Raw genomic sequence first — 27,848 nt, forward strand, 5'->3', positions numbered from 1 at the left:
TTTGGTTTCTAATCCATTTTCGAAGCACCTCCATCACTGTCAGAATCACCAAGAGTGAAGACAGAACTTATTCATGGTCAAAATCTACCACAATCTTCATAAAAATGTAATAATAAGCAAAAATAATCAAAGCTACCAGATAGGTGCTCACAATGTTTCTGTGTACATAGCGCATCTGGGACAGCTGATATCTTCAAATAGCTAGCACTATCAAAACTGGTGAACTGGTGACTAGTTAAAAAAAAAAAAAAAAAAAAAAAAAAAAAAGCATGTAGCATGCCTGTCAATATATAGAAACCATCACATAACTTTCCGCTTTAGAAGTGTATTAAAACAGGTTACATACCACATATAGACTCACTTAAGTCCTACCTCTGGCCATTTGGGGCTATTAGACCTGTGTTCAAGAATAGAATCCAGCACACAATAGAGCTCCGTCATCAACATAAAACACAACAAAATGACTATGTTCAAGTCCTGAGGAGAAGGGTTTTTTGTCTTTAGCTTCACTTTCCCCTAGAGATATGGGACAGGCAGTTACAGAGAGAAATAGCATCTCTTCACTACTAGTGAATATATTCTGAAACAACTTTATGTACACTAGTGCTTTCTAAGGGCTTGCTATTTTAAAAACTGTGCATGTATGTTTAAGTATTGATCTCTTCTGATTTTAAAATTTGTGGGAAAAAATAAATTATTGTGCATATAAATGGAAATTGAAAAGTAGATTGTAAACACTAAAACTTCATCTGTTTCCGGACAAGCTGAATGCTTAAAATATTCAGTGGGACCCAGATGTATAGTGCTTTATTTTGGAACTAAAGCTCAGCTCTTAAAAATGTGTCCACATACATACAGTCTTCTGTTACATAACTACAACACAACTGTCCAAAGCTTGTCAGCATTTGGGTGTTTCTGCCAATGTTAGAACTTGTTTTCTCTGGCAAGTAAGAAAATAATTTCTCCTGTCAGTATACAACTGCTGAGTAAGTTAAAAGTCAAGCCTCTCCAGCTCACAGGACAAGTCTCTCCCAATGGTGTACTTAAAAAGCTGAAGCGTATCAGCTGAGTCCATTTTAAAGAATCCTCAGACCTCCTGCAATGAGGTGTGGGAAACCAGTGACAGTAAAGCCCAGCAGGAGGCATGAAGAGGAGAAAAATTACATCTTCTAGGTATGTGCAAGTTTTGCTTTTACAAAAATATTCTGGATCTGTCTTTTCTGACAACTAGTCAATAAGAGACTGATGATATAATTCTAACAGCATGATGAAATAAAAGTATTTGCTGTAGATTCAGGAACTAAACTGTACCTAAATATCTCAAGATTTTTGTTTACTAAATTTTTGTTTGCTGAATACATCATTTTTGTTTACTTGTTTCGTTAAAAAAAAATCAAATTTCTGGAGAGTATCCTTGTCCTTCTCTAGAAAACAGATTAATTCAAAACTATGCCAGATAAAACAAACTAGATTTTAAATGTAAGTAGTGAATTCTTTCATTGAAAGTTCATCTTATTTGCCAACTTCCAAATTGTCTTTTGGAAAAAAAATAAGTTGAAATGGACTATAATCAAATACTTTATAGATTCTGTCATATGTGATGCAGCAGTATCTACAAAAATGTGGCCAATACTGCAAAACTGGATGCCATGACATTAACACATTATTTATCATTCTGTAACTTTTTCACAGCTTTGTTGAGGTGTTGTAACAAGTAATTCATGTAGTGCACATCACAAACATTATCAGAATGCACTCTGCAGAGATGTATGCATTTTTATGGGGCCTGGTACTAATGTTCATGAAGAGGTGGGAAGTTAATTCAGACATATGTACTATAATGATCTTGTTCTCTTTCCTGCCGTGACTGTTTCATGAGTTACTTTGTTTACCTGTAATTCAGTACAGAAGAATGCAGCAGTATCTCTTCAAAACTCTAGACATAAACAGGAGTGACCTAATTTTCAACAGAAAATGGGTGAAACAAGAGCCTTTCAAAGAAATATATGGATATTCTTAATGATGTATCTAACAGTCATGAATTGCATTGCCAGGTAAATAGAGTAAGGCATAATGGGAATTTTTTAGATTATTTATTTTTTATTTTTTTAAGAAACATTTAAACATAAAAAAACAGATAGTTTGAAGTTTGCCAGTGAAGGACGTTTTAAAGATTGGAAGTAAATTCTTCTGTTTTTCATTTGCTTGTTTCTAATTGATGACTTCTAAGAACATCTATTTAATATCTAGTTTCCTTAAATTATTTTCTCACATTTCGTTATTTTTATGTGGGTTTGACTGATAGATCAGTGCTCTTTGGAATAGCAAGTAAGAACGTACTCATTTAGGCTAATGGTCTATTTCAAATGCAATGATGTAAATGAAGCATTTAGAACATATAGTTTCTAAGACAAGCTGGTTCAGAAAAATCACTTGAACAAATCTCTAACACTTTATCTAAAGATAAAAATTAATTCTTAGGAAACAAGTAGAAAAAGTTCCATGTAACAAATCAGCATCTCCCAATGCCCTGTGAGATTTTAGTGTGGATAGAGATTTTCTACTGCAAGAAAAAGTGAATGCGAAAGAAAGAATTATCATACACAAGTTCGTATGGGAAGAGGAATAAAGTGAGGAGATAGACAAGTTTTTATATTAACTAATATCCTCAATATTCAGCATTCTATCCTCCACATTTTGAAAAATATCTATCAATTTGCAACATGCTTTTTTTTTTTTTAATATGATAAAATGTCACTATGACTTTGATACTTCAGCATAAAAAGAAACGTTTCATTCTCTTTGCCTCATTAGGATCTCATGTGAGGTTCCTGTCAGCTACAAGTTTGTTCAGTTTATCTCAAGAAAAAAGAAGGGAAAAAAGCTTAAAATTTGCCTTACCTTTGCCTTAATCCTTGTCCAAAGGATTGCCATGGCTAGAACATTAAGTTCAAAAGAATTTATATCAGTTAAAGCAGAATCTTCCTGTGCCCCGTTTTCGTCATCACTTTAAGACTTGATGATATTTATGTAAAGGCCCAACCTCGTCCTGCAATTAGCCTGAAATCAAACTGCACTATGTAAAGACGTTCAGTCAGTGATTCCAAGATGTATTTCTTTTCATGTGCTATTTTCTTAGCTGAGAAATACTTTCTTTTGGATCACCATTTCACAAAAAATGAATAGTATTCAACTTTGAATTGGCCAGGGAGAACATGGCTTGATATTGAATGCATCAATGCAAACTTAACAAGTTTGCTGATGATACTAAACTGGGAGGGGCTGTTTACTCTCTGGAGGGATGTGGCCTTGCAGAGGGATCTAGATATCTTGGAGAACTGGAGAGTTATCAGTCTCTCTCAGTGAGAGCCAGCAGTGTGTCCTGTCAGGCAGGAGAGCAAGCTGCATTGGGGTGCATTAAACAGCACCATATCCAGCCAAAAGAGGAGATTCCTCTTCTGTATTTAGTACCGGTGTGGTGTCACCTTGAATGCTGCATGCAGTTCTGGTCTCCACAATATAAAAACATTGTGAAGATACTTGAAAGCATCCAGAGGAGGGTAACAAAGCTGGTAAAAGGGCATATCCCATGAGGACAGGCTGAGGACACTTGGATTGTCCAGTCTAGAGAATAGGAGGCTGGGAGGCGACTTCACTGCTCGCTGCAACATCCTGAGGACGGGAAACAGAGACGGAGGCGCCGGTCTCTGCTCCCTGGTCACTGAGGACAAGACACATGGGAATGACACAAAGCTGTGTCAAGGAAAGTTCAGACAGAAAAAATATCTTTACTGTGAGAGTGGTCAAACACTGGAACAGGCTACCTAGAGAAGTGGTTGATGCCTCATGCCTGTCTGTGTTCAAGAGGCATTTGGATATTGTCTTCAATATCCAAATGCTTTAACTTCTGGTTAGCTCTGAAGTCTGGCTGTGGAACTAGATAGATGATCCTTGTAGCTACCTTCCAACTGAACTATTCTGTTTTTTAATACGCTCATATAATTTTACAATCTCTTATTCATTATCATCTTTGTCTTTTTTATTACAGTAGAGCTGCTAGGAATGGCAACTGTTAATATTTGAGACTGTAGATTTTCTTTTTAATGTCAAAATAAAATTAATATTGACCATTTGAGATCAGTGCTGCTCTAGGATCACAGATCTTTCTTCAAGAAGGCAGCTCACATGAGAGAACTAAAGAGGAATGTGGCCTTTTCAAGGAACTTTTAAGCACCGTGTACTGCGGTTCCAGGGAACACGGTGACACCTTGTGCAATGTGGCTCATCATGTACTCAACTAACTGCACTTCATTTTCTGCCATTTAAAGTAAAAGCTAGGAATTCAGTATTATAGGTCTATTTCTCAAGAAGAATCATAGAGGTTAAACAAAGAGCTTTGCTCTTTTGTTTTGTAAATGCTGGTTAATGTTGATGTCTGAATCAAGCACATATTTAGATTCAATTATTAAACACATAAGCATGTACTACTGGTGTACACAGCTTATAAATCATGAGACTTCATAAAGGTGGTTTAAAACTCATCTGCACTCTGTTTACAAACTTATAAACAGTCTGAGGGAAAAAGCATAGCAGAAGGTAAACATAAACATAGTCTTTCTGGATAAAATCCTCTTCTTGGCTACACAAAATAGAAAAAGTAAAAACTTTAAATGGTTATATAGAGTAATCTCTTCTTTTTATCTATCAAATAAAAACTGGCTGTAGAAAATGATTAGCTGGCAGTGCAATTCCTGACAAAACGATATACCTTTGAGCTTATAAGGTTTAAATTAAAAAAAAAAAAAAAAAAAAAAGATATATACGTTTATTTATTTATAAAATTTCCCCAGTTAAACTTTGATCGTTAAACCATAGCTTGTGGCAAGCAAAATAGTTTGCAAAAAATTAATAGCACAACAAACTACTAGAGTCTGAGTAATAGCAAACACCTCTACAATTCAAGCTTGACCAGATTTGTGGTTTGATTTAATTCTGAAGCAGAGCTTTTTTAAACAGGGAGCATAGGAACTAATTTTTCTTTAGGTACAGAGCAACACATAAAGCTGCATTATGAAACAAGTTTATTAATGGTAAACAAACAAAATGGCTACCTAATAAAACTGGGAGATGCAAATCTGCTTTGCTTTTCATTAATTTACCACAAATACTGCCAGAATTTTAAAATGGGGAAGTATTTTTAGGAATCTCACTAAAATCTATAATTCCTTATGAGCCAAATAATATACTACCCTTACATTTTCAGTAAATAGTGTCCAAATGGATTTACTGATCCTAAGCATATTTACAAACCCTAAAACAATTCTGTAAAAAACATAATATATATGCAAATCTTGCCAATAAAACCAAAAAAAAAAAAAAAAAAAAAAAAAAAAACACCTTTATGATTTAGACATTTTTTCATTGCAGTATACAGTACATGCAATATATTTATTTATAAATTGGAATTTTGGTACTTAGCCATTAGCATCAAAATTAAAATACAGCTCTTATGCATTAACTCTTAATTAGGTTTTATAAATTCCAATAATAATTTGCACAGTAAGCTCCTGAAGTCCAGATTTAATAATGAGTTTCATAAAAGGCTATGTAATTTGTTTCTCTTGTCTTCATTCAAAGTTCAGAATAAATCACTCTCCAGACACAATGCGCCCTAGGTATGTTGAAAAGTAGCAATTTGTTATTTTTTGGAAAGCTTAGCCACGATGCTTCCACAAATCTACTGAAATAAAATCAACAACAAACCTGGAAATGACCTTTTTCTTTTTTAGATTTATGACAGGTATTGAAGGATTGATTCTTATTGATAAGAATCAACTTGCAATATTGTACACAAATAACCTATCTTCCTTGGGTCAGTTTCAACACCCTTTAAGTTTAACATTCAAAGTCTATTTCAACAGAAGTGTAATTTTTGATAGTTGATTCTACATTACTCTCTGCATGCACTTCTTGTCATCTGTATGTGGGCACTAAAACTTGTATTTGCAAATCAGTTCTGAGAACTGAAAACCAAACAAATCCCCAGAACAAAATCACCAACAAAACCAAATGATTACTTTTCAGTCAGATTGAACTGCTCAGTTTGTAGCAGCATTCAAATTGGCTTAGGGGAACTGTGAACCTATAAAATCAGCAGCACAAAACCAATGGATACGTCTGATGATCTTAGATTTTACATTAGTTTCAAGTCTTTTGAAAGATCCATATAGGTGAATATAGGTGACAGGAAGGGTAGTAAATGAGAAGTGATGTATCTAAGCCAGGAAGGGGCAAACATTTCTTTTAATTCAAAAAATAAAATAAACTCATTAGTCTCTTCTAAAAATGTGGATAAAATCAAGATGAAAACTTAAATTGTAGTAGTGTTCTTCCACATTAAGGCAAACAAATTACCTTAAAAACAAGACGTGTAACTTATAGTTTATTAAGGTTACATCTTTCTCTAAATACTTACATAAATTACAGTTTATTTTAATATATATAATTTTGTATATTACTTACAGACTTTCTATTCAAAAATTCATTTGCCAATCAGAAGTCATAGCACGCTGAGCCGTAAGTGCTGCAGACACAAGGGAATGTTCTCCATATTGCAAGTAAAAAAAATGAGGAGAAAAAAAGTTCCTATCTTTTTATACTGATTAAATCCTTTTTTTTTTTAATGATATCTAGAATTTCTGTAGCAGAGCAATTATTCCACCGAGCCTAATGAAGTTTTTCAGTTGCATAAATAGAGAAGTCTTACTCTTTTGTCTTCAAAGTAGTCCGCTGTTTCTTCTTAACTACTGCAGCTAAATTCCCTTCTCAAGCACAGCAATGTCAATATGATATACTACTAGATGGTTATTGATGGGATGCAGAATATGGATTATAATTTAATTTTCAAATAGGTCTTATATTCACAAAGCAGAACAAAACTACAGATTTGTTTTGAAATATAATGATTCATATTTGCAGCTGCTGCCTCTCATTTTGCACCTGAAAATCTGAGAGTGCATCTGTACTTATAGGCTCAAATGCTTTGCGAGCAGCTCAAAATCTGACCAATATATTACTTTATATGCACACTTTGTGTAGACCATTGGCTCATATATTAGTTGAAATCAGAGTGAACTCCATCGAAGTACACTGGAGTAGAACTATAATGGAAATTAGATCTGGGCTCATCTGTTTACATCATATTCATTTATCTGACAGATAGCACTAGTCAGGGAAATCTAAATGATTAACACAGTCTGGCACCTGGACATATGCACCAATATTATTTAAAATTAGATTCCTCGGAAGGATATACCAGGGAAACAACCCACAGAGAAAAAAAATAAAATTGTACAATCTTCACTTTTGTGTTCTAAAACCATTTTTTTGGAGAGAAAAAAAAAAAAAAAAAAAAAAGGCAATAAAATCCTTAGAAGCACAAAGTATTACAACAATATTCTAAATTGAGCTGAAGTCTGATTTTTGTTTGTTGCCTTGGATATTACAGGAAGGTGTGATAAAAAGCCTGCCAATTTTTATAGCATAGAACTGTAATTATGTTGGGCTAAAAAATTTAGCTTTTCTGTTTTTGAGTATATATATACATATATTTACATATATCTGTATTACAGTTAAAATACCTTATAAAAACATATAGAAAATATCAATAAGTAGACTATTTTTCTATAAAATGACTTGGATTTTGAACTGTCCATGCAGTATACATAGCTCAATTAAGCCAGTAAAAGGAAGATTTTTGCGAACTCAGTGCTTTATAAAAAGCACTTAAAAACTTGTTAAGACAAATCAAAGACCAACAATAATACTTTTATGTCTGTGATGAAAAGAACAAGAAAAAGAAAAGAACCAAAGAATAGCAAATGGACAATACCAATGGTCCTTTTATTGGCTGTAATTTTATCAAGAAAATTGGGCTAGTGATCAATAAAGGAAGCCTATTTCCCTGATAGTCACTATGTTTTCAACATAGTTGTGTTATTTAAGTATCAGAACTTTTGAATACTTGTCAAATATGGAGCAAAGTATGTCAGGTTGCCTCAGTCCAAATGGGAAAATGTTTTGTTGATAAAATACTGTTGATCTGACAGGGCTCTTTAGTGTAACAAGATGTCACATTCACACTAAAAAACTCAGCTTGCATTCAACCATTTTTGTACTAACTTTAATTACGTTTGAAACAAGCATTAATTTCTGACAACGGTAACTTGTATCAGCCCTCCAGTACACGTCAGTTTTCATCTTACCTTGAATGCACAGCTCATTTTCATACTGGATGTTAAAAAATTTCAGTGAGCTTTCATGAATTCAGATGGATCAGCCATGCTATTCTCCCTGTCCAGGGAAGTTTGAGATAAATGGCTGGAGAAACCATGATCTTTGGGCAAATTACTCTCCTTGACTACAATACATATCAAAGAATTGTGTCAGTATTCACTTAAATATTTGTCAGTTTCATTACCATAGTAAATGGTAAATAATTTTCATTTCATAATAAAACGTGTACATTCCTAGCCCATTAGCATGAAAGGTGGATGTCATAAGACATTGAAAAAGGTAAATCCTAAAGTTTGCATGAACTATTCTTTCACCTAAAAAGAAGAGACCTGAGATTCAAGAGTTCTCAAGTGGCTATAAGAAAACACCACATCATCCTGAATGATTCTGCCAAGGAAGCACCATTCAGGAAGCACAATTTTTTAAAATAAGGTTAACAATAAAACTCTATTTCTACATAATTTTAAGGGAGGGAAACGGTGCAGCACATTAGATTATACTATTGCATTACTCTAGAACATTTTCTATCCTTTCTTCTGAATTGTAGCTTTTCATTCATTGGTTAATAAAATGGGGTGATCGATCCTGTTAGCTGCCTACGTCTCATACCCATGGGCTTGAGTCCACTCTTCTGGAATCAGAATAGGAATGGAACGGATCATACTTGAACTCTAAGTGCCAGAGGCAAAATTTACCAGTAGAAGGCCAAGCTTATTTACCTATGTCCTTTCCTGTTGTGGGAATATTCTTATCCACAATATGACTGACAAACAGAAAGTCCCATCCAGTCATTAGTGACCTTTCTTCAGTAGGAATGCACTCAAGAAAGTGGGTTTTGCTTTTCTGAACTAAGTGCTTAGACAACACTCTTTCAATGCAATTATCACTATTTGTGAACAGAGAACTAATAGCTTTTACAGCTCAAATGGACTAAGATCTGGCTTCAGGCTCACAGAGGTGAAACGGGGACTGACAGAACTCCCTGCTCATTGTCACTAACTCCTCTCAAAAGTGCTGAACGCATCATAAAAGAAAAATCTGTGGTGTTATTCGGTGATCTATTCCCTGCTACCTACTGAAATAAGAAGATATGAAATAACCTAAATGGTTAGTTAGTATTTTCCTCTGGTTTTGATATAGGATCTTTCAGTCCACAATTCTCTGAAGGACATTTGTACTTATTTTATAATTGTGGCTTACAGCTAGTCGCCTGTACTTAGTCTGATGTTAATTGGCCTAATCTTAGCTTCATGAATGCTAGTGTGTCAGCAAACTGGCAGTACTTTTTATTGTTATGGACCACGTTCCTAATAAAAACAGATCAATAAACAAGATGTTCTTCTTGGGATTTTGTAATACCTTTAGCTTACGTTCTTTCTTGACTCAGCATACTTTTTGTAAGTATTTACTAGCTTTGTCTCACAACTTGCACAAAGGTTCCACAAGAACTTTTTGTTTGCAATACCAAATAATTTATTCACAGTATATAAGCAGCTAATTTGCATCTCTTTTTAAAAAGCACTTAAGAAGATATTTAAGTTTTCTGACTTTACCTCGTATCCACTCCTATGCAAATTGGATGATGTTAAATTTAAAAAAGAGTTATTACTACATTACTGTTAGAAGAAACAATGTTTTAAGAGGCACACTCTGGGGAAAAGATTGTCTCATTTGACTTTTTTGTCAAATGCGATCATAGTTTCCCTCAGAAGACAGAGTTCTATACAGGTTCATAATATAAACTGCAGTTAATTAAAATCTACTTATATGCTGCATGACACATAAGCGCTGATTTTTTATTTTTATTTTTGGCAAGGAAGAGAAAATAAACAAGATAACAGTTTGTTAATAAAACAGAAGAGTTGTATCTTCCTTGCATAGCCACCAAATTCAGTATACATGTATGTATGCTTACAATAAAGATTGAATCCTTGGCAATTAAAGTATTAACTAGTAGCAAATGCTACAGTAGTACTATTACTGAAGAATGGTTTAATAAAATTATACTCTGATGAATTCAGTAACTGTGTGAAAATAGGACAGTGGGAATCATAGGAGAAAATTTAAATAACCTGAGGCATGTTCCTACCTATTAGAGTAGCAAGCTTCACATTTTGAGTTGTTGGATTTCAGTTGTTGAATATAAATACGTGTTGACATTCCGTACAAAATGCATGCTCATGTCCAATTATTTGATATGTCTCATAACGAGTTTAAGTTTTTGAAGTAAAAGCAATTGATGGAAAATAAATTGTCCCATCACACAGCACAAAGCCACTACAGGACAAAATGGAAAACAATCATTAGACATGCAATAAATATGAAGTGGCTTCCCCGTACGTTTATGATTATCAACCACCTTAAAAAAAAAAAAAAAAAAGAAAGAAGACGCCTGTCATAAATGTCTATGCTGAGCATCTGTCACCAATGGAGCACTCAGTAACCACCTAGAGATGCAATTGGATTACATTAGCAAAAAAAGGCATTGTAAATGAAGGCATTGCCGTAGGCAGTGTAACTTCTTCCAAGTCAGCAAATTCCCACCAACATAGGCATTCCCAAGGCTTATGTATACGGTACAGAACTGCCCAATTGGTCATTGCCAGTACTTGAAATTACAGCAAATAAACACAGATGCTAAATACCAACTTCAGAAATACAGCCCCCAGCACTGAACTATGCCCCAGCCTTTATCTATATCCTAGACAGATCACTTGATTCTGTGGATTTCTGATGAATTCAGGTGAGGAGATGAAGTAATTGCTCAGTTGCTTTAAGTACCATGGTTGGTGGTATCTCTTTTAATGTTATATAAAATGGGGATTAAAAAATGCTTCCTCTCACTCCTACCTTATCTTCTTTTATTTAGCCAGATTACTGTAGATTGGAGTAAAATATCTTCCACAAATTTTACTAAGAAAACCAATCTTGGGTTTCCATTATAAGATGTTATATTATGTATGTTGATATGCTATATGTTTACCCTGTGTTGTGACTGAATCAAATGAAGGCGACGTGTATTTGCTTACTTCACTTAAATTGCAACACTACCTTGAAAAATAATGCTATGATTTTTTCCTTTTCTACTGACAGCCTACAGATGAATCTTAGAAGCAATTGAGTAAATTTAGGTCTAAAAGAAAAGTCCAGGAACAATATGTTTCTAAACAGCAATCTGGTTAAGAAACATTCTGATAGAAGCCAATGCTAACTTTGTTTAAAGAACATACAGCATTGCTGTGATATGAAAATGGGATGAAAATAACTTTTAATAAATGTCTTTAAGAAATCTAGAATTAATTCCCACCTAACAGTCAGAGCACTGGACAGGTAGGACTGTACACAGACAATCCATGGGAATAGTATCTGCATAAAGCATGCTACTAACAATAGCTGTGCTTTCTTGTTCATTCAGTTTCTCTTGTTTAACGGAGCCACAGTTGCCTGGTTATTTTGGTATTTTCCTAGTTGTCAGAGTTCTGTAAGCTGAAAGCATATTAAACTCCAGCCACTCCAAAGAAGCCCAGAAAGAGTCATGAGATTTTTCCTTAACTTCACAAATAAATGGTACAGGAGCACACTGAACTAGTTCTGTCCTGTAATTCTTTCTCCATTTTGAAGGAGACAGTAGAGGAAAAGATGTGGAAAATTCTGGGAGGTGCCATTGCTTTTTAATACCTGACCGAACCAAGTGAAGTTGTGTTGGCCAGTGAAGTTGGTTCATCAAATCTTTATCAGGGGCTCTGAGTTTTCAACTCATTTTTATTACTTAGTTTTTATCCATCCACGTTCAAGTATAAAGTACAAGAGTCCTTGAGGCTATTTGCTTTTAGCACAAAAGAACTACTGAAAAATTCCGAATGTATCTATACTAGCTAGGCTCTAGCTCATAGAGAATATGCTGTTTGGCCAAACACAGTCTGACTGTCTGTCAGAACATGTCATGTCTTTAGCAGCAAAGCCACCTCTTTCACATTTAATGTTGAGAAAATCCAAACTGTTTTTTTCTTTGTATACTGTTACTTCCCTGTTCCCAACAAGTCATACAGCATCCCCAAAGTTACAGCTGTAGTTTATATCACCAGATTTTTTTTCTCTCTTTTTTTTTTCCTGCTCACAATAGGTACAGAATAAAATACATACTGTCAGAAGGGAGTTTTCAGCAGGTTTATATTTACCCTCTGCTTGAACTGGATTATATGTTCTTTCATGCAAGAAGGCTAAAGGTAAAATGAAAACTCTCACTTGTGTGCTTAAGAGAATATGTGCTAAATCAAACCATTTCTGTGAAATATCACTGTGCTTCTTTGCAGAAAAATTCAGACAAGTTTGGTTTTGTGTGAATGCACTAAGACTGTCACCACAGACAACAGTTCTACTTTGCACATCTCAAACACCATTAAGATGCTCAGGACCAGAATACGAGAGGATGATTAAAAAAGCAAAGCAAGTAATGTAAATTATGGGGAGACTATCTGGCAATCGGAGAATTATGCTGCACCTATGTTATCAAATTTTGCTAACAAAATTTGCCTCTTATTATTGTATCACCTTATGGCAGATGGGATCTGCTGCAATACTACAAATTACTGTCAGCTGTGGGAGGACTAATGGAAAAATCAAGATATGAACCAAGTCATCTTGCAATTTCTCAGGTAAAAAAAAAACACACACAAAACACTGATGTTTTTATGTGTAGCAGAGCATCCAAATGTTACTGCAGACTATTTTGATGTCTTCAAAGAAAGGTCAAATTCTACATCTAAAAAACTGCTATCAACAGCAGATTTTCTTAAATACGGATATTAATCTGGTTCTCCAGCTTGGTTCTCACTTCATACACCCCAAACAGTGCCTCTTGCATATTAACTTCATTCACCATCTCTGTCACCTACCCTGATCAGCATTCCTCTTTGCTGGCTGGAGGCTTTTGCAGTTGGTTTGGAAGTATGAAATCATAATGTAATTTGTATATAAAAAGACAAGATAGTTCTGTTGGTCTGTGCAATGTCTTCAGAGGTATGATGATAAAGAGAACAATAACTGATGTGAAAGTCTGGTACACCCAAATGAAACAGGAATTTTAAAAACGACATCAAAAGAAACAGATCACTGAAAAAAGTTAACTGAAGAACTTACCCGTGGAGATTGACACTTCAAAGTGTCACATTTTCACAAGGTAACTCATAGCGTACAACAAAAAATTCCAGTTAGCACACCACAGGATGATACAGGAGCAGGCTGCCATATATATGCCTATGCTTTCCAAGCATAAAGGATACTGGTCTGGGTTTGGACATACAATGTACTTGCATGCATCAGACTTTTGCTTTGTGAATATTTCAGATTCATTCTGCATGCGCAGCACTTTGATATATGTGTTGTAACTCTGATTGGAGTAATACACTGTCTCTGCTGTCTAGAAATCATGAACCATCCTGCCAAATCCTCTAGTTCTACACCAAGGAAATTTTTATATGAGGAAGAAAGACACATCAATGGAAATCCAGATGCAGAACTGTCTTGAAACAGATGCCACAAGGATGCATAAGCACAATCCCACACAGCTTTTTCAAAGAACAGCCAGATATTGAAAGGGTGTGTTGTAGTGGGAACAAGACCTGAACGCGAATGTACTTTGCTGAAGTAGCTATGCCAGTAATAACGTGTTGGGAGAAATGTTTCCGGTAAAACTCTGCAACATGCTGTACGTGGTTTGTGAAAGTGTTTCCACTTGATGGTACAGAGATTGCAATCCCTGCCAAAAATACAACAGGTGCTTCAGTGATATGTAAAGAAATTTGAAGTGGGTTGACTACAACGAGATTTTGTTTGGGTTTTAAAACTCTGGCAAGATACAGCGTTATTACAGTATTATTCCACTGATTCAACATATGCACTATTAGACTTCAGAATATTAAGATTTTTGACTCCTTCATGTTAATTTAGATACGTTGTATTATCTTCTGTTTAATAAATTTAATATTTCAATTATTAATTGGAATATTATATATAGGTTATAAATATATATATATACACATATAGTTACTTTTAACTTTTTCAATACAGAAGCATGCAAAAAAAGAGCTCATTCACAAGCACCATGCATGAAGATAAAGTGGAATCACTTACCCAAATATTTATCAAAGCTAGCATGCATCAAGTCACAGAATTTGACTTTAGGCAGATGATACAGAAAAGAACTACCAAAGATATGGATATCACTGCATTTGCAATAGGAAAGGGTATCCCCTACACTTGTATTAGAGAATTAATAGCCATACACAATGGGTAAATGGGAATATATATCCCTCTTATGCTTCAAAAGAAAAGGACAGTACAATTCTGTTAGAGAATTCCTCATATCAAAATTTCTGTGCTGGACCTTATCTGTGGTTAAAATGTGGGTTTCATTTACTAACCATCCTGCAGTCCAGTGTTTTTTATTCTATTTGCTTCAAGAAAAGAATCTGCCTGTCATATCCTCGGAAGTGTTTATTTAAAGCAAACAAACAAACAAAAAACAACCTACATTGTGTTACAGAGAAAAATAAAAGGTATCTCCTTTACTACTGCTGTTTTATGTAACTTTTAGAAGCTAATTGCATTATGATAGTTGGTTCAACTTCATGCAGCTCCATAATCAAAGTGTGGAATAATCAGGATCGCTAATAATTTTCTCAAGAGTCATCTGTCAGCACCCATAACTCATTATAAAACCAATTATGTCACTTCTGGCATACCTTTCAACACTTTGGTGCCTGCCAAAGTAAAAATCAATAAAAGGTTATTACTATTCCAAGGCTGTTATTAGGTAAGTGGCTCCAGTGGCACTCCCTGTTGGGGAACTGCCATTAAAGCTTTTAGAACTGTGTAATCCTGGAGTCTTATTAGGCTACTTTAGTGAGCATAATTCAAAACACAAAAGTATTTTCAAACTTATTGTTAATACCTCCAGTTGACTAGTTACCATGAAACACTGATGTAGGCTGCTGAGTAACACTGACAGAACTTATTGAACAATAGCACATACTTTTATGAGTTTTATGTGTTTAATAACAATAGAGTTTCACCTGAATTCTTCTGGTCTGATAGAAAAATTCATTCTCTGCCACACAGGCAAAGATTTCTCCATTTTGATACTTGATATATGTATTATAAAACACACTTCAGATTACAAGGTCTGTAAATTCCACTTAAAATATCACTAAATTTTGAAATGCAATATGACTGGGCACTGCAGCAATCTGCCCTAAATCCACCTTTAAAGTGCCAAAATCAAACATAAATTGATGACAAGTGTTCTGGCAAATTAGATCTTTTAAGCAATCATATTATAGATCTATCTCTTTCATAGATGAACACCTCTCATTCATTTTACTTACTACATTCATCAATCTCCTTTTCCAAGTGTTAATGAAGTTGAAGTGCCCACATTATCTATCAGTAAGGAAGAGTAAACAATGAATTAAATTTAGAAAACTTCCTGTTCTATCTACTCAGAAAACTACTGAAGTAGATCAATTAAGCTAAGCTAAAGATGACAAAAATCGCTGGCTGAGGATCTCACCCAATTGCTGCACATATTATTTATCTATATAAAAACATCCCGGGCTACAGTCTGAAAAGCATAATGGAAATAAATGTATCCTACTGCAATCTTCACCAAGTTCTAAAAAAGACAATTGTAATGCTCAGTGAACCTACTTAAAATTATTTGTAACAATTTCTAATAACTTAAACAGTTTCAAAATGCTTCAAGTCATACTATCTAGTGAGCATTTTTCCGTGTTAGTCAAAATTCTAAAGCAAATACTTAAATACAGATTATTCAAATTACACATGGCCCAGTAAGTCACAAAATCAATTATACAGTAATTAATCAAATACATACTGCCCTCAGTCTTTGGAAAAAAAAATAAAAAAACCTGGTGAATCTTTTCAGTCACTTTGGCATTAAGGACTGGATAAACATAAATTCTATTAAAAAGCTTCAAAGACGACTTTTCTCTTGTGATTGTTCCTTAACTGGTCAAGCTTCAAAAACCATGTGTAGGAAGATGTACTTCCTTCCTTTTTTTTTTTTTTCTTTTAGAAAACAAAAAAAATCACTATATTAAAAAAAAAAACACACACACACACACAAAAAACACAAAAACTATAATCCAAACAAATTGAGAAAAAAAATTAGAACAGTAGCTGTTTTGCCAAAGCTGCTGATGTGCCTATATGCTAAATCTGCACATTGCTGATCCTGGAGAATTAATTTTTGTTGTTGCCAAAAGAAGCGTTTCAATAGCAGCTGCTCTTCCAAAAGAGATAAATCCAAATAAACACATAAATCAGTTAGTGAGGTCTACATAGTTCTAGTTTATAAGAAGCCTGAGTGCATGTGTATTAATCCATGAATGAGGACTCATTTGCAATCACGTATCTTTGTAGAACCAGGGCTTGATGAGAGGACACAGTGAACAAAGAGCACTTGAAAGCATGGAGTAATTTTGCTTGTATGAATAAATAACATGGAGGGAGAACTAAACTGGAGCAATGAGAGAGAAGTCAGAACACATTAACTGTGGGAACATCCCCCTGTGTGGGCCAATCTCAAGACTCTTAGGATGGCAACCCCTTCTTCCCAGGTGGAGTACGCTGTGACGGTTCATAAAACTGTCCATGCAGGTGAAGGTGCCCTCAGAGCCCTCTTCGCTGTCAAAAATGACAGCAACAAACTTGATACTTCCTGCCATCTAGTGAGGCTCAATGCTCTGCATTCATGCCGATAACAAGCTTAATGTGAACCATTAGAAATACAACTGAATACGTAAAATGAAGCATATACACATAAAAGCTCTTTTGATCGTGCTGGTTGACCAAATATTACAGTAGAGGATATTCAAAAGGTGAATCTCAATGAAAAATCCTCCAATACTTCTTAGTACAAAACAAGTATTAACAGGAAGAAAAATAGGTCACCTTCCAAAATTGTCTATATTACTCACAAATTTAAATTTGTGAAAGACAGTAAATGGAAATGAGATCTCTCCATTTCTTTACCTTTGCAATGGTCTCGTGCAGTTTGAACGAGGGATCCAGCTCTTCAGTTTTTGTTGCATGTACAGGAAAAAGAGCTTCGGAGAGAAAGCTAGAATTCTGTGAGAAAGAAAGAAACACCCTTTTAGGATTCTACATCAATTTATTCATTCAAATACTTATTGGGTTTTGTTCAGAGACTCAGAACTCTTCCAATTGTTCTTAAGTTTTGTGGATTATTAGCTTTCATTGTACTGATCTAATTAACTGATTCCAAGTCCTTGAAAGAGACAACCCCGCCCAAGTTTTATGACTATTTCTGGAATAGCAGTAGTCTTTGTAATTATGTTTCCCAACCCAGCAAAGAATTTTTCTACAGAGAGGAAAAAAAATGTGCCAGCATTACAACATTTAATAAATGAGTTATAATTCATTCTTCAGAATAAATGTAAACACAAAAGAACTCAATAGAACTCAATACTCAAAATACTCAAAGAACATACTTTTATCTTCTGCAAACATGTTAATTCTGTATAAAGTAATACCATATGCATAAGATGGGGGTTTGGTCAGTTCCCTAGAATTATACCCTCTAGGTTTACCACTCTTTTATAATATTTGTACAAAACGTTTGTGTCTCATACTGCAGGAAAGCAAGCAAGCAGGTTGCATATTTGCTGTCACAAGAAAACAATAAACTGATACCCAGGTGTGGACTGAAAAAAAGCAAAAAGAAACGAAAATAAAACCCCAGGTCTCAAATGTACACAGATGCCTGAAACTGGGAATTATTTTGAGCCTGTGTTTGTGAACCCAGTATAATAATCCAGAAACAAAACTAAAATGAAAAATCTTTCTGTACATCCCTATAGCCCCAGAGGCATGCACCCTGAAATTATCCTTACTTTTGTTAAGTGCCTGTAGTTTTGCCCTCTAGGTATGGTTAGAGCTGGCCCTTCTGGAACAGCTAGGAATCTAGTGCCCATTTTACACCCCACTGGGTATAAAAATAAATACAGAGGTCCAGCTTGATGGACTCCGGTGCTCTGCCCACTTGGTAAGCATACTTTGAATACATGTACTGCTCACCAACAGCAATGAGTTGAAGACAAGACCACAGAAACCACAGCCAAAGTTATTTCAGAGATCAGCAGAAGGATATGAAAGTGCATGAGTATCATACCATTCTAAAAATTATTAGTTATAAGCAGTTCTTTTAAAAATATACTCTTCAAAATGAACTCTGACACAGATAATCAGAGACAAATCCTCTGCAACCCTGCTTCACTTACCTATGTCGTGAAAGAGTAAAAAAAATCTTCTCAAGCCCTGTGCCAGGCTCTGGTTATCTCTAGGCAACCAAGTTCAACATCATAATATTTTGTATCTCCTTTTAGAAGGCCTAAATTTTTAATGAATCTTATTCTGCGTTTTGATTTGCCAAGCACCTGAATATAACACTACTGTATTTAGCTAGAATATCCTGGACTGTTAGGCAATATTGACAGTGTTTTGGAATCACATCCTTCTCAATTACCAGCTTCCTGCATCTACTAGACTAACATTTCTTCTCTTCTTGGTATACACCGATCTTCAATAGGTTTTATCTTTATACTCAAACTCTTTTCCCCCTCCCCCAGTTTGTCTATACAGAAAGTGAAGCCTTTTTTTTTAGGGAGTATTAAACCTTGTAATGATGCTCAACTCATTCTTTAACAGCCAAAGAGTTACTTACATTCAGATGTTTCATGCTGAGCAGCAGCTGAATAAAGTTCTGGTAAAAAAGTATTAAAACTGATCTGAGCTTAACAGAATTGATTTGTAAGGTTTGCACTTCACTACCTTTTCACTTGCTAAAAACACTCTGTAGGACTTATTGTTTTAAACATTGGGAAGTAAGCAAATGAGAGAGACAAACAATTTAGATGCTTTGTTCTGGCTTGTACAACCTCTCTTTATGTGACTGAGCTTTGCTCTTTCTCATGCTGGGTTCCAAGCCATACAAAGGTTGAAGAAAAATTGTACTTGAGAAAAAGTAAATAAATAATAATGATAATAAAAAATGCTGTTAGCTCCAATTCAAACGTTAAAAGGAAGTAGAGAAAAAGCCTACCCCACTCTTTAAGCAATATAAAGTATCTCTCTCATGCACCCTTGGGGGATAAAGTGGTGGTATCCGATCCGTGCCAGCTGCATCAGAACTGTGTTTGTATCACCCAGGACATCACATCACATGGAACCAAGAGCCAGTTTGGGGCACTACAGTGGCACGGCACTGTTAGTTGTCTAACCAAACTAGCATGGGACACAAATGCACTATGATCATATCAGCGGTGTGATATGCCAATATGCTCTACTCAAAACAACTCCATTTAGGCTTAGTTCCCTACAGATGCTCAGTCCACCTCCTAAACTACTATGTTACAGCTAACTTCAGCCTCTCTGAATAGTGTGACGTGTCTCATAGAAAGCTCAGTGAAAGGTAGGCCTCGAGAAAGATAGCTACACTGCTGGTAATTTTGCTTGTTAATTTTTTCTACAGATTAATGCCTGCATGATGAATATTATATCAGTATTTCCATGCATTTCCAGAGAACTATTTCTGGTTGTAAGCCTCCACCACTTTCTTAATAAATAAATAAATACAAGGTATAATTAGCCCTCACTCATACAAATTCTTGTGTTCAGTCACGCATCTGTGTTGTATAACTTGTCACAGAAACATCAGAATAATAAATGAAGTCATTCTTCCCTTCAAAAAACTTTTTTTTTTTTTTTTTTTTTTTTTAAGATTTCAGGGAGAAGATGCACAAAATCATTTATTATAAAGATAAAATACATACTTCAAGATTAACTCATTACATCTATTAATCTTTGTTTTAAGTTTGTGCACTAGTTTACAGAGCCATGTCATTTGACTGCGGGGAGGTTGAGGAAGATTGTCATTCTGCTACAGTGGTGCTAATGCTGTTCATCATCATTCGCATAATTGCAATCAATAATGTAGAAACAGTTACATTATTTATATTCTTTCTTTAGTACCTTACTGAGAGTCAGTGAAGGGAATGATTACTGAATTAGATTTGCTGCACAAGATCAGACCGTAGCTCCATCTAGACAAATGTTATTTCTTTGGAAGCTGAACTCGATGGATCAGATGCAAGCGTGACAGGGAAACCCTGCTTAACATGCTTTTACCCACCTTATTCTAGGCACATACCTGAAGAGCACAGGTTAGGATTCTAGTAGTTCTACATTCATAACACATTCAATAGCAGAGATACAAACACGGGAAGTGTTTCATTCATACATTCATACACATTCTTTTAATTTAGGTGCCTTCTTGAAGCACCTAATTATACGGAATGAATTCAAACATTTGTATCTATCTTTCTAAGACCGAATCATTTGATGGTTATTACCATGTTGTAAAGCTCTTAGAAATCATGGCTTGTATTTTTAGAAATGATGCGCTAGGCGAGAATTTTCCCTTTAATTGTGAAGTTTACTCATTTACAAACATGATCAGTTCACTCATCCCCTATATGGGAATATCTTCTGCTTGCTCATTTTCCCAAAGAAAGGAATCCTCAGGATTCTAATGTACCATGAATCAAAGAAAAGCACATGGGTGAAATTCACAGCAGCTCCTGAAGGTTATCAGTAGCTCTGATGGCTGTTCTTGTTTTACTACCACATATATTAATCACACCAATCTTTTAGTCATTATACTAAGTGCATTTCTTGCTTTGATGTTTTATGAATGGGGAAGGATAACCAATACAAAAATAATGATTATCTATATAATAACATCACCAAAAAAAAAAAAAAAAGGGCAGAAAGAATATGAAAGTGACTTCAAAGTGACCATCAGCTCTATTGAAGATAAAAATATTTTATTCACACTTACCAGTTTTGAAAATAAGACTATTCCTCTAAACTCCCACATATGCTTTTCAGTGCAGCCTTTTTGATAATTTTGGTCAAGCATTTAGTGCAAACCTTAATTGGAGTGGCACCATCAATGTAACCAAATTACTATTCAATTTCAAAATCACACGTACGAAATCTACCCTACTTTTATTCTGTATTACAAACAGCTTAAGAAAATATATGTTTATATGAGTGTTACAAAAGAATATAAAATGGCAGCAGAAATTGGAGGCACATGACATCCGTAATTCCTGGAGAAAAACAAGAGAAACTTCCCATGTTCTTCTTTGGTGACATGACATCTCTGATCAGCATCCACCATCAGCAAGCTATGAAAGCTCTCCCAGTCTCAAGCAGGATTACAGAAATAAAATGCTATCATACTGCAACTGATGCAAAACACCAGCCACTACAGGACTGATACAAACAGCTTCAAACCATTCCCAGACACAAGCCACATAACAATGGAAGCAAAACAACTTCTGGAAATTTCTAAAATGCCTGTGTATTAATTACTTAGATACAATGTATTATAACTGAAAGAGGAAAATTTACCAGAACTAGCTATGTTACTAGTAATCTGGAGAAAAGCCTGCTTTGATGTTAGACTGAATTTGGTTTTAATATTTTGCCCTTTTTCCTTTCCTTAGAAAGGAAAAGAAAATCATCAGATATAAAGTGCTTTTCTGATACCAACAGATTTCTCCCTAAACTTCCAGACTACTATACTGCCTGAGCAGAAAGGAAGACAGACATATACCAATTGACTTTGACACTGACTTTAATAGAGACTGATCAATAAAAACACTGCCAACATCTAGATAAAATTTTGTTCCTCGAGGAAGTAGCCAAGCTCTTACAGTAAATATTCAGAAGAATTTAAAGCATCATGTCAAGTTTCTCCCTCACTGCTAATGAGAAAGTGACTCTTTTATTATTCATTCAGTTCACAGGCCTGTGTTTTCATCTTTCATATGCTGAAACCTACTGGAAGCCTTGAACAGCATATTTCATTAATTTCATAATTTTTTGTTCATAGAGCAGGTTTAGCTTTTTTCTTTTTCTTTCCCCTCTACCCTCCCAATTCAAGTGGAAGGAAATATTAGCTTGTAAGTGTTTGCATTACACAGGTGAGTGGTGTGACTGAACCCCAAGCAAGCTAGAGCTCTGATGCAGATCAGCCCTGTTATCTTCCTGAATGCAAATACCTCAAATGGCAAACTTCATTTTTCTTCAAAACTAGGAACAGAATGAGAACAGAATCCGGGACATGAAGTTTCTCTACACAGGGTGTTGTTATTTTTAGATTTTTTTTCCTCAGCCCAGCAATCTTCCAGTGACTTTCCACTGTGTAACAAATTCAGCACAGCCCCTGCTTGGATCCCAAGAACAGAACTTATTTTTCCCCATCTCTCTTGTGGTCAGGCTATGAATACTGGCCCAGTTACTCACTCCTTCATGTGAGGAATGAGACCACATCTATGCTTAGAAGAACTCTCCTAGATATATTCTTTCTCTGGATGCCACTGAGCAATTAACCCTCCTTCCAAAAGCTTCCAACCTAGTCGAGACCACAGCAGCTGGGCAAGGCCAACAGGTAGTCTTTGCTACTGCCTCCTTTTAAGTACTGACTTTTAAAGGAACACAACATAAGCAAGTAACAATGAGTAAACAACTCAAAACACATGTTGGCAACACAAGTGGAAAGTCTCTTTGATCATGATGGAATCAACTCTGTTTGCTAAGATCTTAAAAAGGAGTCATACAGAATCACTGCTTTAAGCAGGCTTTAGTATTTTTGCACTTCAGTTTTCTGTCCAGGAAACAATGATTTTGCTATGGCATGTACATAAAACAGAGCAGATAACTACAATTTTATATATTTATACATATTCATATATAACATTTATTATGTGCAAGATGTTTTTATGTGCATATACATAGATAATACCTGCAAACATTTAATCCAAGATTACTCTCTGAAATACCTTGCTGGCATCTGAAATATCTTACTCTACCCTTCTGAAGGGAAATGTTTAAAACAGTTGTTTTGTTCTGAAAGAAAAGACGGCTCCATAAAGAACTTCAAAAGAGGCAAAGATACTTTGGTTCTCTTACCTTTTATAGTCTTTCAAGCACTATGCTAACCAGAGAAAGCTGCAAGAACTTTCCAAATAACAGAAGCCCACTCTTTATCCCAGGGAGCACACGGCAGAGATACGACTCTAGATGGTGTTTCAAGAGTATCTCTCAGCATTTAACAGCAAGAGCAACACTTTCCTACAGTGAGAAACTGAATCAGCCTCCTCATTTATTCTTTCAGTGAGCTCATAATAGCCTGTGTTAGTTTTTATTTTTAATAGCCCTTTCCAAGCAAATTTCTAGTAAATGTACACTAGGAAAAAAAAAAAAAAAGACATGATAATCCAAAAAACATTAAAGCCAACTATATTATTTTTTTATGCAGCAGGAATTATAGCTATGGTTGCCGCCCTCACTCTCCCACACTCCATTCCTAAACAAAATTAATCTCCCTTCACTTTAGTCAGGCACCATGTTAGATTTAGACAAAGATTCCGTATTATCATCTGAACTCACTTCTGGGGAAGTCAGGCCAGAACCTCACTGCATGGAGATGACGCTGCTCACAGCAAGGAATGAGTTGGCAGCATGAACAGGGGTGAGGCAGACTTCTAACAGCTCCTTCATTTTGCCTTCCATGCAGCAGCAAGCTCATAATCAGCACTCACTTTGTACAATGTCCACAATTTTCTATATATTATGGAGCTGAAAGGTCTCATGATGATATCAATTTATGGAAAGACTTTCTCAAGGTCAGACCACCGTGAGACACCCTATAATTTAGGCAGCCCAGCTTCCATTCATTCAATTACAAATTTTCTCTTCACTGTTTGTTGTCATTTGTAAATTGTTCCACAGCTATCCAAATGGATTAAGAATGTTTGCTTTTCTGATATTAAGCTACATTTTTATTACACAATCTGCATAACCTGTGGAAAAGACAGTGCCAATAATCCTTGAACTCCCAGTATAATGCTTTAGGATTCACTACAGTCTCTTCAGAAGAGAAATGAAGAGGAATATATAACATATATTAGAAGCTCACTTCCAAAAATCCCCTTTGTCTCATCTTCCTTTTGGAAATATCAGTTAACCTGATCTTTTCAACACTCATTTAATGAAACATTCTGTGAAATTAGAAAGACATTGGTGTTCTACTTCTCAAATAATGGGTCACTTCTGATTAAACTTCGATTGAACATCCAACTTTCAATCTTAAAACAAATTGCCTCCTTTTCTTTTTAATTTGAACCCAATTTCCTGCTGTCCTCAGCTCTCCTGACAGTAATTAATTGATTTATGAATTGATTAAATGGGGATCGAAAATGCAGAAAGAAAAATCTAAAAACCCCCAACCTAGCTCTCTCTTGTTTATTTATGATGGACACTAAAATTCACTCCTGATTTATTAGACTCATTTTCCTAACTTATCTTGTTCTTCCTCAACTAATAAAATGAACAGAATGGTCCACCTTCTAAAGGCTCTAAACTTGCCATCCCTTGTGTACCTTCCTATACTGTGCTTTCAATTTATGTACCAAATTTAATCTAATCCATTTTTAGTCATGAATAAAAGCTCATGGCACCTCTGGTGAATTAATGTATAGCAGTAAATACCATAACATATCTTAGAGGTCTATTTTCTGCCATTGAAAAACAATAATAATAATAATAATAAAGAAACAGACAAAAAAACACACAACAAAACAACAACAAATGTTACCACATTGTCTTAGAGGTGGAAATAGTTCTGTTTTAAACACAAGCAGTTTTGTTTACTAGACTATGACTATGTTTATTAGACAATGCTGCATCTACAATAACAGGATTCCTGTTTTCTTGACTGTTACTCTGGAAAAAAAATATATGATTAGTATCCCTCTCCCCTTACCCAGGTGAATAATTCACAAATCCCTTCAGAATTACTAGCTTTTTTATAGTTATTTTGTGGTTGGTTTTTGTTTACTTGTTTTTGAAAGTAACATGCAGTGGAGGTTTCTTGACTCAGCAATGACCATCTGGAAAACTGGTCTTTGCACCAGCCTTCTTTTTTCTGTTTGACTTCCCCCTTGTCAATATTTGTCAATATTGTCAACACTTGGGCCAGCTTCACCCTTCACCACTTCACAGCTTTTGTACCTCCAATTTTGTACAGCACAAAAGCAACACACACTTATGAAAGAATAATAGAGGGAAAGCAGTGAGAACAAAAATCCTTTGGCAGTTCGTATAGTTAGGCCAAGCAGTATAATCATGATAGCCTAATGCTGCCATGAGTCCTAATGTCTGCAAAGCATATACAAAAAAGAGGGATGAAAGCCAAGAGAAAGACATTTATTTTCTTCACGTAGATCAAAGAATAATGTCTGGTAGAGGTATAAAGCCTCTGCTGCATCAGGAGTGAGAATATAATCTCATGCCTGTCCATGTCTATATGTTGGATCTAGTCCACAAGCTATTAACCTATTTCACTCTTTCTGCCTTTTTGTAATACAACAGCATGAAGGGTTGAGTTGCAGCAGCCTGAGGGGAACACACAGACATGCAGTGTCTGGACAATAAAGCAGAAAGGAAGCAGTGCTTACCTTCAAAATCAACCTGAGAAACAAGTTTAGTTGAGATTTTGAATTCACCTGCAGAGCACACACTATAAAGTTATGCCAGTGTCTAAAACTATTACCCAGACATCCAGAGAGGCCTACAGTTGCATGAGGAGTTATCTGCATCTGTATTCATGACCACTGCCAAGAATTTGTCACAGCATGAAGGAGAAAACCACGTCAGAAGAAAAGATAAAGAGAAAGCAGTGAGCAGAACAAAAATACCTTTGAAATCTGCACTGCAGGCTTTCACTAATTCCTTCTTCCATTTTACCCTAAGTCAAGCATTTGGCATATGGCATCTTGGCAGCAAATATACAACTGTATTATTTGTGAAACAGGTGTTTCACCTCAGATAGGCTAAAAGACCTTTTTTTTTTTTTTTTTTTTTTTTTTTCCCTGATGGGGTAGAGGAGAGGTTTCACTGGAATAAGGGTCAAAGAAAGTAACGGAAAAAGGCATCTCAGATTAAAATATGATTTATCATCAGCTAATCAGCTATCTGGAAAACTTTTGTTTGTTTGTTTTTGAGAAGGTGCAGTAAACTGAAGCAGATTTTTAAACAGATGTATTGAAACACTGGATTATGTAGCATAGAACATACTGAAGCCAAGGTGCGTTTCTCTTATGTGTGTGTTAAACTGAATTGTTTAGATCACATCTGACATTAAGGTATGGCATATAGGATTTCACACTAATAAAAGCCCTTAAGTCTGCAAATACATCACAGAAGAGAGTGCATGTCTCTCCATCTTACCAGGAGACTGAATTTTCCCTTTCTAGCAAATGCTCTTGAAATCTAATTAAATATTCCCTCACAAAATCCACAAAGGATTATGATTTAAAAGCTACTTTTCACTGGTTATTACGTAAATGAAACTAAAGACATAAAATGAGTATGCTTTTCAATTACTTTTAAAAAGTAAAGCTTTGCAGTTGCCACAGCCTAATGTGTGTCAAAAATCTCAAAGTGAGAATGACCCTGCCCTATGAAAATGGGCATGGCAGAGGGAGTTTCTGACAAGACTTTCCTTAAATAATTTTACTGTTTCAGTTGACTAAAGAGGTTTTAATAAAGAAAGAGAAACAAATCTTTTTTTTTTTTTTTCTTTTTCATTCTGGTAAAGATGTGCACTGACCTTGTGATGTCATCAGATGCTGGACAAAATAAGCAAGGCCTGTCAAATGAGACTACACAGAGAACAGAAGAAATAGAATTGCAATCACTGCTGCACGATTTGTTTTATTATTCAAATCAACTGTAGCCAGATAAAGCTCAAGCCAGCAGTCATCAGACAGGAAAAGAATATATGCATTTTTCTCTCATCTCCTTTAAGTTAATGTTTTCTTCCTTGCATTTGTAAGTGAATTGAATAATCACTGTAAATTCACAGACCACAGCATGAAGAAAGCAGCTTTTAAGATACTGTGATACTTGCATAGCATTATTCCTCCCTTGAGTATTCCCTGCCTGCTTTGCAAACTGAAGGCACAATAAGCAGTGTCAGTAGGAGGAAGCAGCCCAAGCCAGAAAGCGAAAACCTCAGGGAAGATCTTCCCAAAGCTTCAGAAGGCTAGAAAGAGGAAGCTCAGTTCAAATTCACTATGTGCAAGAGAGAACACCTCTTCTTAGACGTGTGGTGCGAAGGATTGTAGCATTTTAGAATCAACTGTGAGCACTCAGATTACCCAGAAAACAAGCAGTGCCAGTGAGATGCCAGCAGGTCATGCTAACGATGTACTTTTATAAGCCATGAATCCTAATGACAATGTTTCCTAACCACCAATGTTGTAAAGCACAGTGCTTTCATTTCCTATTCAACGCATCCTATTTCCAGTTTTTATGTTTACTTATTTAAAAAACTATTTATATTATTATGCTGAATGAAGAAATCTAATCCATTTATC

At 35.3% G+C, this 27,848-nt stretch overlaps 1 protein-coding gene across 1 annotated transcript in view; it reads right to left on the reverse strand.

Moving 5' to 3' along the window:
* The window catches only part of NAALADL2 (N-acetylated alpha-linked acidic dipeptidase like 2), a 328,471-nt gene that overhangs the window by 47,127 nt on the left and 253,496 nt on the right, over nucleotides 1-27,848 (reverse strand). Inside the window, exon 12 of the mRNA XM_032193291.1 lies at nucleotides 17,350-17,445. Within this exon, the coding sequence (XP_032049182.1) occupies nucleotides 17,350-17,445 (96 nt within the window). The remainder of the gene's footprint in view (nucleotides 1-17,349; nucleotides 17,446-27,848) is intronic.

This window comes from Aythya fuligula, chromosome 9 (assembly GCF_009819795.1).
Source record: "Aythya fuligula isolate bAytFul2 chromosome 9, bAytFul2.pri, whole genome shotgun sequence".
NCBI lineage: Eukaryota > Metazoa > Chordata > Aves > Anseriformes > Anatidae > Aythya > Aythya fuligula.